Below are 13573 nucleotides of genomic sequence, written 5' to 3'. Positions count from 1 at the left end.
GTGAGTTGGTTTCCTGTAGACCTTGTGACCTAACTGAAAGTTTGCTTTGCGGATGACCAAGGTATCCAGGAATGAGAGTTTTCCCTCACTTTCTTTCTCCATTGTGAATTGTATGTTCAGGTGGATGTTGTTGAGATGATTCAAAAACTCCATCAATTCTTCCTCCCCATGGCTCCAAATGATGAATGTATCATCCACAAACCGGAACCAAACACTGGGTTTGTGGGGTGCTGATTCTAGAGCTGTTTTTTCAAAATGTTCCATGTAGAAGTTTGCTATAACTGGGCTGAGTGGGCTCCCCATGGCCACCCCATCCATCTGTTCATAGAATTCGTTGTCCCATTGGAAGTAACTGGTTGTCAGACAATGATGGAATAAGGCTGTTACATCCTCTGGGAAAATCTGATTAATCAGTGCAATAGTGTCTTTTACTGGAACCTTGGTAAACAGGGATACAACATCAAAACTGACAAGTATGTCTTGTGGATTGAGTTTCAGAGAACTGATTTTGTTGATGAAATCTGCTGAATCTTTGACATCAAATGAGGGAAAACTCTCATTCCTGGATACCTTGGTCATCCGCAAAGCAAACTTTCAGTTAGGTCACAAGGTCTACAGGAAACCAACTCACACTGATCGGTACTTACACAAAAACTCCAATCACCACCCCCGACAGAAAAGAGGCATAATGAAAACATTAGTGGATCGTGCAAGACGGATATGTGAGCCGCGCTTTCTCAATGAGGAAATTAATCATCTAAACCACGCACTTCAGGCAAATGGCTACTCCAGAAATGAAATCCGAAGAGCAATCAAACCCAGGATGAATCAAACAACCAAAGAAAAACAGTCTCCTACAGGAAAAGTGTTTTTGCCATATATCAAAGGAATTACTGATCAGATGGGAAAGCTTATGAAAAAGCATAACCTTCAAGCAGTATTCAGACCCACCCGAAAAATACAACAGATGCTACGATCAGCAAAAGACAGCAGAGATCCCCTCACCTCTGCAGGAGTATACCGTATACCCTGCAGCTGTGGACAAGTTTACATCGGGACCACAAAGCGTAGCATCCAGACAAGAATAAAAGAACATGAAAGACACTGCAGACTTGGACAGCCTGAAAAATCAGCAGTGGCTGAACATAGCCTAACTCAAACAGGGCACAGTATCTTATTCCAGGACACCAAAATACTGGACAACACTTCCAACTACTTTGTCAGACTGCACAGGGAAGCCATTGAAATTCACAAGCATAAGCAAAACTTCAACAGGAAAGAAGAAACCTTAAGAATGAACAGAGCATGGGCTCCAGTTCTGAAAAACACCAGGCCAACAAAACACTCCACACCCGACAATAGCCCTGCAGAGAAGATTAGCACATCAAGCACCAATCCATATGCAAAAGAACCGCCTCAGGATACAGTGAAGCCTCCCGCCATTAGCATTCCACACCCTGGGAAACTCTTACAGAATGACTCAGCTCAACCCCACCCCTCCTGAGTAGATACAAATGACCTACATCTTTTCCACACTGTGACACTGAGAGATCTCTGTCTTTTGGTGCTACACCTCTGAAGATGCCAGCCACAGCTGCTGGCGAAACGTCAGGAACTACAATGCCAAGACCACGGCAAGACAGCCCGGAAAACCCCCAACAACCATCGTTCTCCGGCCGTGAAAGCCTTCGACAATACATAGAAAATAGAATTGTTTCAAGCAAGGAAAGAAAAACCTAGTAGAAGCAAAAAAGTTAATAGGCAACAGCTGATTGTGTGTATGTGTGTGTTGCATTCATTATGATCATTTTTCAGATAGAATATTTCCCTTAGAAGGTGGACCTACATAGAATACCAAGAAGAAAATTTTCAGGTACACCGACTACAGTTGCAACCAGCACTTCTCCATCACTGGAGGAGCCATTTTACCAAGCTTGATACCCTCCTTCAAAACACCCCCTTGAAAATCCTAAGTATATAGTTCTCCTCAGGGCTTTTTTTCTAGGAAAAGAGGTGGTGGAACTCAGTGGGTTGCCCTCAGAGAAAATGGTCACATGGCTGGTGGCCCCGCCCCCTGATCTCCAGACAGAGGGGAGTTGAGATCACCCTCTGAGCCACTGAGCGGCACGGAGGGCAATCTCAACTCCCCTCTGTCTGGAGATCGGGGGCAGGGCCACCAGCCACGTGACCATTTTCAAGAGGTTCCGGAACTCCGTTCCCCCATGTTCCCCCTGAAAAAAAGCCCTGGTTCTCCTAAAATATTCTTTTATCCTAAAGAAGTCTGGTACCATAGCAATGGAGGGAGGAGAAAGTACTAGACACGACAGACCACCAGTATGTACAAATGCTGCACATTAGTAAACTGTCTTTTATCTTTCTTCCTTGATCTCCATCCAACACAGCAGTTCCAGTTTCACCTGGACATTTTGATGGTAGCTTAGTGCAGCTTTCCACTCAAATGTTATTGTCCACCTAAACCTCTTTTTCCAAATACCACCTGGTGTCCATTTGGGACATACAAAAGTGCCACTGAGTTTTTCTAGTTATTTGCACATAAACACTGTTCTAAAAGTTTAAGGGCCTCTCAGGTTTGCTCAATGAGCAAATGATAGCAGCCAGCATGCTAAAATGCTCAGGCAGCTGTATATACAACTCACTAATGATTTATGCATCAGAATATATGCAATGACTGCAGTTCAACCACAGAGAGATGCGTGCATACTTAAGAGTTTTTGTTCATATCTTCACTACAGTGTTTTTACAGCCAAAAATGCAAGCCTCTTTCAAAATGGTAGTTGTCTTTTTGACTATTATGGCTACTATGGTAAATATATAAAAGAATACATCAAATTTGTGTGACTTTCTTCAATATATGCATATATAATAAGATCCTATGCATTACTAGCAGAAAGTGATGGCAGAGAAGGATCTTTCCACCTTTCCACCTAAAATGAAAAGGCAATGCTGGGGTTAACAATGCCTGATGGACTAAAGCTGTGCAAAACAGGACATTGCAGTAAAGAGGAGATAATGGTCAACAGCACCCTGCTTGCCTCTTCCATCAGCAGTCTCTTCCACCAGTAGAACTTTTCTTGGGCAGAGATCGCTATGTGAACTGGGGAGGATCCAAAGGGGGTCCCCACTAAAAGGCTTTTGTTTGTTGTTCAACCACTCCAGGGATCTGTAGATGAACCTTGGGACAGAGAATCACCTGTATAGATTCTGTTGGTGTGGGTGGATAACCCTGATGAACCAGTTCTGCAGGGGACAAAGCGTCAACCTGGTGAATGGAAATATCAGTGTCAGAAAGGCCAGTCTTTGAATTTGTTTTGCATTTTGATATCTGTACGAAAGGACCTTGTTCAGATTGAGAAATTTCCCTATCCTTTCCATGGTAGAGAAAGCAAGGGCTAGGGAGGAGAGCCCAAGATTGCCCCCACAAATATTATCTTTTGCTGGAGAACCAGGGATGAATTCTCCATATTGACCCTCAGGCCCAGCTGGTGGAGGATGGTCAGGACCAGAGATGTCCTGAGACAGGGATTCTCTGGAGCAGCCCACTAGAAGCCAATAGTTGAGATAGGGAAAAATGATGCACCTTTTCACACTGAAATGGCTTACTATTACTGCCATTACTTTCATAAAAATACAAAGGGCAGAGGAGAGCAGAAAGGAAATTCTCCAAGCCACATTGAAAGCAAAGGAACTTTTTGTAGTGAACATGTATTGAAACATAAAAATATGCATCCTTTAAGTCGACAGTAATGAACCAATCTTAAGGTTTCAACAGCGGTAAAGCATCTTTTAACAACAACATTCTGAACTTTTTGAAAACTATAAAGTTGTTTAAGGAACAGAGGTCTAAAATTGGGTGGGAGCTTTCTGACTTTTTGTTGACAATAGCGGGAAAACACCCCATCGGTACAACCGAATGGAATGGTTCTATGATGTGATGACTGCACTTCCTCTAAGAGTAAGGTGGGAGGATGGAGAGGGTTGGACAGAAGGGGAATGTTGGGCAGAATTGTCTTGGAACTCCAGGCAGTAGCCTTGACTGAATATGGATAACAGCCCAAGCCTCCTGGTGATCGACTCCCAGGCCTGTAGAGAAAGTGAGTGGTTGACTGACATGACACAAGATGGCTTGGCATTAAAAATGTTTTTTGTTGCACCCAGACTGATCCCTTGAAGATTGCGAGCTGTCCTTTGATTTGGCTCGGAAGTATTTCCTCCAAGGTTGAACAGAGGCTGAGGAAGAAGGCTGTTGAGAACCTCTGGGCAGTGCATTCATCGGCTGGGAACCGAATGTGTTTATTGCTATAAGGTGTATATGTCCTTGGGGGAAATTTCTGTCTAAAAGCATTTGGGTAAAGAGGTGTGATACCCAATGACTGTGCTGTCACCTTATCATCTTTAATCATTTCCATGCATAATCCATAGTGGATGAAAATAGGTCTGTACATTCAGAGGGAAGGTATTCTACCCTCATCCCATGGTGAGGAACTAATGTTGTGGTTCTGAGCCACACATACCTATGTATTCCAATTATGGAGGCCATAGCTCTGGAAGAACAATCTTCAATATGTCTAGCTATATTAATTTGTTGTTTGGAGAGCCTTAGAGCCACTCTTTGAAAAACTTTGCTTATCATTAGGCATTAGGCTTAAGTATGGGCCAATCATTTCCCACAGGAAAACTTGATAGCTGGCCATAATGGCCTCATAATTCCCAATTCTAAAGGTTAAGGCTGTAGAAGCATAACAATTTCTACCCAGTATGTCTAGTTTCCTGCCGTCCTTATCATTCCAAGCTGAATGGCCTGTGCTTCTTTGGAGGACATACTGTCCAGCTTTTTCGATGTTGCCAGAGTTGAAGTCAGCCTAGACCATACATCTTTTGTCACATTAAGCATGCCTTGCACGATTGGAAATACCACCAGTCTGACTGCTTCCGAGTGCAGGATCTTGAAGACTGAATCTGACCAGGTCAGAGTAGAACAGGTCACTTCAAAGTCCAGGGATCTCACCATCTGGACTAACTGCTTGGTGTACAAGCGGAGATCCTCACACGGGGACACAGCAGAATCTTCAATAAGGAATTCTGGTGGAGATTATTCTGAAGCAAAATTGGAACCGAACTCAGAGTCCTCATCAGCCTGTGTATTGTGGTTTAATGTCAGTTCTGGGACAGTGTCGTCTTCAGGAATTGTGGCTGGAACCGATGTAGATTTAGTTTTATTTTTAGGTTCTGAGTGAACTGCAACATAAGGGTCTTTGTCATGGAAGAAGTAATGAGGAGATGGGTACATGCCCGGTGAGTCTTCAAACCCACAAATGTAGTAATGATACAGGAAACCCTATGGAGAATAATGGAATCGAGGGCATCTATGAAGAGGAGCCAATTCCAAGCTATTGTCATCCTCAGATGGGCCCCAGGAAGCCCTCTGTCTTTCCACAGGACATATTGGTGATGGTGGTAATGGAGAAGTGGTTGTCGACAATTCTATGACTTCTGGAATCTCACCCTCTGAAAGGGATAGAACCAAAGTGGGACGCCGGTTGGGGGTTGCAGATGGGAGTTCTCAGAATCCTGGATGGATTCCATGCAACTGCTGTAGTCGAAACTGAAGAGGGGGATTTTTATCCTCTTTTGAGACTTTGAAGTTGATGGTTTATCATCATGCTTTGCTTTGAGCTTAGCCTTTTTCCAAGGCAGCTCTGACTGGCACCAAAGTGGAACTGTCAAGGGAGCAACTGGAACAGACTAGTCCTTCTCAGCAATAATAGGTGCTGAGCACGCTGGAGGGACCAAGGAAGCCCATTCTGGGTGCTGTGGTCTGTTATCTGTGGCATTATGCTCAGTCAGTAGTGCCCTTCAGGGATGACTCCCAAAGAGCTGATTTCAGTTGTGACTTGGGTGTAAATTGGCATACCTTGGGTGTAAATTGTTTACAGACCACACAGCACAATGTGTCATGGCCTTCGCCTGGACATAGCAGGCATTTGTTGTCCCCATCCAATTGGGCCATCTTAGTTCCACAACTCGAATACTTCTTGAAGATGCCATGGCGCTGAAGGCCCTAACTGTCATCTACAGGTGAAAACCAAGGAATGAGACATCCTTCTTCAGCAGTGGCTAAAGAAGTACTGAGGGAGCCTCTCACCCTTGGGGAAAGGCTAGGCGAACATCTTATGCCTTTAGGAGCTTTAGAACGTCCATTACTGGCCAGCACATGCACAGTTCCCATGTGGGACTGCACAGAAGACACTTTTTTTGTGGCTTAATGGAGGCAAGGAGACAACACAGGCAGAATAAATAACATGTGGTTTTATTCTTCTGTTACATGCCCTACTTTACTTTCTCTTTCATCTTTCTCCTTTTCTTCTGCTCCCATCAGGTCTAAAGGGCCGAATCCATGTAGCAACAAATTACAGTCTCTCTAATGGGACAAATTTCCAAATATTAACAATGTGAAAACTTGCAAAGCAGCTATTAAAACACAACACACCTCTCTTCTTCCAGAGATCTGCCATCATTATCTAGCGTGAGTCACCTTGGGGAGTTCCTTTTAACAGCAGTACTGGGACCCCTGCAGCAAGAGGGAAAGTGGGAAACCAGCCTCCTCTGTGATTTTTCTCCCTAAGCCATAATGGCTCCTGGGGCATTAGTTGCCAACATCCCCCCCAGAAAAATTGTGTCTCCACGGCACTAGTATAAAGAGTTCTCTGGCAGAGATTCATTCTACAAAATGGCAGCATGTCCCAGGTGATTCCTGGTCTGACCGTCATAATTGATTATATTAATACTTTATGTCAATGTATGGAAAGTAAAAATTCAGAGTTCTTAGGGCAGTATTATGAAGTATCTGTTGTCTGCTGTAGGTATATGTGTTGCTTCTGGATGTGTTGTGTAGATTTTAAGTTGTACCTCAGTAAACCTCTCATGGTGACCAAGGATCGTTCCACAGATGTGCATAACTATCACTGAAGACATGTAACAATCCTCCTCTCTCAAGGTCTGAATTTTGTTTTGTAAGATTTTGTTTCAAGGTAAAAGATAAATGCTTACCCACATAAGCTGTTACGTGGCTCGTTAACAGAAACTGCGTGACTAATGCATATTCACAATAATGATCTTCAACCAACAAATATATGCTTTTAAAACGTATTTCAAAAGTAATATACCAGCACTCCTGGGTTTTTTTTAAGCAGAACCTTGATTGGTACTTCCAGTTTTGATTTGTAATTGTTTTTATGAAGAATGGGTCAATCAGCTATAAGCATTGTTAGCTAAATGTAAATTTGATGTTTAGGAGCCAGAATAGCTTTGAATAGCAGCTGTCAGAATGCAATAATGGGCAAATGTTGGTCTCCAACCCCTGCTCTTATGTCTTCCTGTAGCATCTTATTGGATGCTGTGGAAAACAGGATGCTGAACCAGATGGAACTTTTCGATATGATCCAGAAGGGTTCTTCTTAAGTTCAAATTTGTGCCATGTTTAATTTATATGTTTGAAAGTTAAGAAAGTTTTCTTTAAAAGGAACAAAGGCTTATTTTTCCTCAGCAAGGCCATATACCCCGATGTAACCTACCCCCCTACCCATTTATCATGATTCAATGCTTACCCAGAAGAGGAAGGACTGTGCCTAGAGAAATGTCGTAGTACTAGTTTGTTTCTCAGTTTGATTATAGTATATTAAATTTTTTCTAAATCAGCCATCCTACAGAAAATAAAAGGCAGGCCTTGATTCATGAAATATTCTATAAATACCAGGAATACACTTGGCGAATATAGGATCAATAAATCAGTTGCACAAAGAGCCAACATCTCTGGCAGATAATGGTTCTTATGGGACTATACATGCTACAAGAAGTTATGGATCTGTTCTGCTGATTCAGGCTCTTAAACTATTTTTAGTACCATTTATTTGGCAGTTAATTGTCATTTTTAGGGCACAGTTTGTAGGTAATTCCACTTTGACTTAGTAAAACATTCAGCACATAGCTCATTCTACTACTATGGCTGTGTACCACACAGTAAATCACACTATCTGTACAAATGTGTTGCTTAGACATAAATGTCACACTCCAGCTGTTAAGTGTGCTTCAGTTTGTTTGAGTACAATATGCTTTTAACTTTAAATCTATGTTTGGATGGTAGCATCTGCATCTTGGGGAGCACTGTAAAGTATTAAAGCCAGGAGATCGGTCTAGAGAATATATGACATACAGCTAAAGTTTCCCATGTCAGGGTGATGGGGCTGGCCCCAAGTATCGAAGTCTGGGGGAGTCCTCTTATTCCAATGGAGCCATACACAGGTAGTATAGTCTGCACCAGACAACAGCCTAGCAAAGCTGGAACTGGAGAGCAAAAGAGCAGGAAATGAAGCCCAAGGTAATCCAAAGCCAAAGAAAGTAATGTGAGGAAAAGGTGCAAGATATTAGCATGGCAAGAGAATTGTCTCTCAGCATGGAAAGTCTGTCAGTCTGAAGACCTTAGTGTTTCCCACTAAAGGATCTGATGCAAGTGAAATGGTCCTGGGGAGGACTAAAACGCATAGTAGAGTCCATACTGTGGCCAAGTTGGTGCTCTTGAGAAACTCTGAACTCTTGTACAGAAAGATTGTCCTCACAGTGAAAAGGCGAAGATTCCAAAGCCTGCTTGCTGGGAGTCATGGTTCCAAACTACATCCCCTGATGTCAAGAGAAGAAGTTTTAAACAGTAGAACATTTATAAGCAAGGTCAAATGTCATGCTATGTTGTCACAGAAGTGTGAATTAGTCCTCTCACATATTACTTTTAAAGTTTTAAGCTTCATTACATACTGCCTTATTCACATTTACCAAGCATAATGTTATTTGAAGCAAGTTAACAGGTAAGAATAACATTATCCAACATTTTTATTTTAGCTGGGAATAGAGATTTCTACTATTTCCTTTTCAATGTCAAGCTCAAGGTGGTGTCATGTCAGAACTGTTCAAATTAATTGTACTTGCATGTAGAACTAAGTATTCTAGCCACTCATTTCAAATATAATTTTTAATAAATTGTCCCCTATAATGTAGGCATAGGGAATAATTTACTGAAAATTAGACATAACTTATCACCTACATGAGTCAGATTAGAATGCTTACTCCTATACATAAGTCTCATTGACTGGGGATGGGAGACAGACAGAGTGACAGATGTAAATTATTAAATAAAATGTAGAGGTATGTATGATGGTGGTAGAATGTACCGTCAAGTCAGTGTCCCCTTATGGTGACCCTTGCTGGCGTTTTCAAGGCAAAAGACTAACAGAGGTGCTTTGTCATTGCCTACCTCTGCATAACAACCAAGGTTTGCCTTGGCAATCTCCCATCCAATTACAAACCAAGACCAAGCCTGCTTAGCTTCTGAGATCTGGTGAGATTGGGTTAGCCTGGACTACTGAGGCCAGGAAAAGTGTTAGTATAATGTATTATAAAAACCTCTGTCAGATAGACTATGGCATGGTTAAAAAAGCTGGTAAGTCCCACACAAGCACTTTAAGATTACAGTCCATTGCAGATCATATGTAGATGTGTGTCCACTATGATGTCAGGTAATAAGGAAGTCCTTTTTGCATAAGTCCTTTTGGAATAAGATGAGTTTCAAATAGGGTTGCTTGCAAAATTGTGCTGTGCCAAACTTCTCCTAGGTTTTGAAGTCCTGTGTTACCACAGCAAAAATCATTTTGTTGGAATTTAGCATATGAATGCATAAGGAATAATAAACAAATAATGAAAATTAAATAAACTCCTTCAAAATTAGCACTGTTAATACGAACATACATACTACCTTTTTTTGCTCTTTTATGTTATAGTGTTACAGAAAAAGTAAAAACAGAAACAAGTGAACAGAATCCTCATTTGACATTTAATCACAATGAAAAAGTTATATTTTTCACCAGACAACAGCTTACTTTTAAAGGGTTTTTGTTTCTGTATTCCACAGTGGCAATTATGATATGCTTTTGTGGAATGCAATGAAACAAAAAAAATTCAGGGAAGCCATTTTTTCCAATATATTTATAAACTGCAATGAAATAAACGTTTTTGTTGCTTAACATTTGTTATCAGCTTACTGAAATCCTCCTTTCTTGCTGGAAGACAATTGGAATGGATCACAAATAATATTGGAACCACAGAACAATACCTGTGTGGAACTGAGGGAATTTACTCAACCCTAGTTGCAAAACCCGTATTTAGGACTGCCTTTTCCAGAAGTGGACTATACATTGAAAAGAAAGCATGCACATTTGAATTCCTTGCAAGTATTTATGTGCACATAAATAGTTTTGTACAGGAAAGTTGTCTTCTCTTTCAGAAACGAGACTGCAGTCTGCAGCTGTTATAAACATGTGACATTTCTCATGCTGTACAGGACACTCAGGCTGTAGAGAGGAACTGATTACCAAATCTGCACACATGGCTAGGGTGTTTCACTTCCACTGCAAGCACAAGATACAAAAGACATGTTCAGAGCAAGGACACAGGACATGTGCAGGAAAAGAATGGCCCTATCGCCACATCAATTTAGTTTACAACAAAAGTACATGTTGCATTCTTGCTAAAAGGGTTCTTTATTACCTGCCCCAAACTTCATATAGTTTCTTGGGTTGTCATGATTTAGAAAGCCCTGCCGGGCTCCCGTACTTCCCAAGAGGTTGTGCAATAGAGTATGTTGTCCAAAATAATTATCTGTAACTGCCATTTTGCCTGAGGCCATATGTCAGTCAGTGCTCAGTAGATACTTGGAGACTGTGTCTAATTTGGACCTGAAGACTGGTGTACGAGAATAATACTTACAGAGACAAAACAGGATGGAAACGCAGTGTAACTAATTTATTAGTTTTAAAGGACACCAACCAAAGCAGCTGTAGTCAATCCTTTGTTATTCCTAGCAAGGGACTGAATGTTTCCAGAGTTAGATTTCTGAGCACTTTTTTCTTCCCCTTTCACCAATGCATAATGAATATCTGTGGTAGCTTCAAATAACTCCAGCCAAAAAAGGAGAAACTGTAAAGCTCTTTTAAGGAATTAAAGTTGTATTCTGAGGTCATGGTGTGCTCTTGCTTCATTGTAATTGGTTGTCTGTAGATGTGCAACAATAAGGAACTGAAGCAATTCAGAGATAACTCTACAGGCAACATAATTCAATGATGGTTAGAATAAAATTCCCAATTATCTAATACAACCCCTAAAAATCCACACATGCCCCCTGCCTAGCCCATGGTACTTCTATCAATAGATCATGTGGTTGCATAATGCTGACTTCTGACAAAACACTTCGAACGTATTTGTCAAACTTCCTTCTGAAGGTCTTTAAGGTTCCACTAGACTCCAATCCTTTTATTCTGTTGCAGACCCACACAGATACCTGCCCAAAACTATTTTCAAAATGTGAAGTGTTTCATGGGTTGGGTCCTCTGATGCACATATCAAGCTATTTATTTCTAAAGGCTGCTTCAGTCATTTCAAGATATGAACAGTGATATGCATATATGTGAGCATGGAATAAATACTGCATGTTTGAGATTGTTCTTCGGATAAGACTGTCTGGAAGTTTCTTTTCCAAAAGAAAAAGGTTGTGATCAGATTCACAGGCATTGTATTTGTTATATCCAATCAACCATCATACAGACAATGTGCTCTTCAGATCTTCACTGCATTTTTGTGTATCTATTCTGTTCATCGGCAATTATGCTATTCTGTGACAGCCAGGGAGGGGAAGGGATCTTACGGTTTGGTAAAGAAAAAACTGGTAGGAAATGATTAGGATTCATCTAGTAGTAACTGCTGTTGTAAATGAAGCTGACTCACAGAGAGCACTATGAACTTTTTTTTTGGCCAGTACCATTTTAAATAGTCCAGTAACAACTTTCAATCAACACTTCTCTTTAGACAGCTGTTGTACTTTAAGTGAACAGGGACCTCCATTAGCCAACTAGAAATTTAACCACAATATTGATATAGCTGTAGGAGGAGTCTGTCATCTGCTACGTACACTGATGCTATTGTGAGGTGAATTTTAACAGTTCCCTGCTTACCCAAATTTGTTCCATGGTGAGGATCACAGTTTATGGAACATGTTCTTAACTCTGTTAGTTATCTAGAAAATCAAATTGTACTTGGTAGCTGCTGGTTTCAATCATTCATTTTAAAGGCAAATCATATAAAACAAATATAAAGTTTCCACAAACAAGTAGCTATACATCAATAAACAAGTAACAAAATAGATCTCACACAATTGCTACGAGAGACGTTGAGTGAAATTTACGATTGCTGGGCAGCAAACCAGCACACCAAGGCCTACAGCATTTCATAATTCCTGGCTGCATTTTATAGGCAGCAGAGAGATGAAGCTTTTTGAACCAAGCTCTTGATAGCCACATTTCATTTTACATCATTACATTACGTCCTGCATGTTATTTGCTCTCTGATAGATTTCTCCCCCTGAAATACTACCTTCTCCTAGCAACTCAGAAGCCTGATTTTAGACCAATTTGAAAAGTTTCACAGTAAACCCCATGTCTTCAGTGGGCAACACACTGGCCTACCTTCTATGTGTTGGGGAATGTTTTAGGCATGCAATACACTTTTCTACTTGGTTTTTAAACCTGTTTATTGTAGATAAATTTGACTACCGTCTCACTCAATGAACAAATACCACATTATGTACCTGGAAAATACGGAGTGGGGGGACAGCTGTTGAGGAGGAACATGGTTGATGAGGAAAGATTTATTCCTTCCCTCACCACGTATCTACTCCTCTCAAAATCAGAGATTTCCATAATAGCATGTAATACACAGCCTGCCCCTAACCTGCTAGTTTGGCACAAATGCTGATTCCCTTCTTGCATTATTCACTAATATCATGAAATCTGGAAGATCACTGAAAAAGTAATATAAACTGGTAGGAAAAACAAAATGTATTTTGCATCAAATACATAATGTGGGCAAAGTGGCAAATGTTGTTTGCTCCTATTGAGATGGATGAAACTTCAGGGGTATATACAATAAATGAATACATGAAATAGCATGTAAGTACTCACCTAGTGGCTGCCCTGCGATGATCCTGGCATTTTCTCCTGCCACTGCAGCTCTTGCGTGCCTCTCACTCATGTACTGTACAAAAGCGTAACCTTTGTGGACTGAGCAGCCAACAATTTTTCCATACTTTGCAAAGATTGCCTCTATGTCACCCTTTTTGACAATGGCTGTGTTGAGATTGCCGATGAAGACTCTGGAGTTGATGGACTTGGGGTCGTTCTTATTGGTGACATTACTGGTCTGTGTTTTGCCAGTCATGGTTGGCTCAGTTGACTTCAGTCCTTAAAACAAGATGACGAAAAATTATGTTTTAACTTCACACAATCAGCTCTGATCAGGTATAGAAATTAATTAATAACCGATTTGAGTCTCAAGATAGACAAATGAGAATAATATATATTCTAATCACAATTAACAATAAGAAAAGGCAAAGTCGAGTCCCCAAAGCCAATTTAAAATCCTATATTTTTAGGGATATAAAAGTATACTCATAAATCTG

At 40.9% G+C, this 13573-nt stretch overlaps 1 protein-coding gene across 1 annotated transcript in view; it reads right to left on the bottom strand.

Annotated features, from left to right (window-relative positions):
* Window positions 1-13335, bottom strand: part of RALYL (RALY RNA binding protein like) — a 205340-nt gene extending 192005 nt beyond the window's left edge. The window contains exon 1 of the mRNA XM_054985052.1: window positions 13077-13335. Coding sequence (XP_054841027.1) covers window positions 13077-13332 — 256 coding nt within the window. The 5' untranslated portion in view covers window positions 13333-13335. The remainder of the gene's footprint in view (window positions 1-13076) is intronic.
* Window positions 13336-13573: the final 238 nt, after the last annotated feature.

Source organism: Eublepharis macularius, chromosome 7, assembly GCF_028583425.1.
Source record: "Eublepharis macularius isolate TG4126 chromosome 7, MPM_Emac_v1.0, whole genome shotgun sequence".
NCBI classification, from domain to species: domain Eukaryota; kingdom Metazoa; phylum Chordata; class Lepidosauria; order Squamata; family Eublepharidae; genus Eublepharis; species Eublepharis macularius.
The sequence above is the reverse complement of the archived record's forward strand: the minus strand, read 5'-3'. Positions and strand labels throughout refer to the sequence as shown.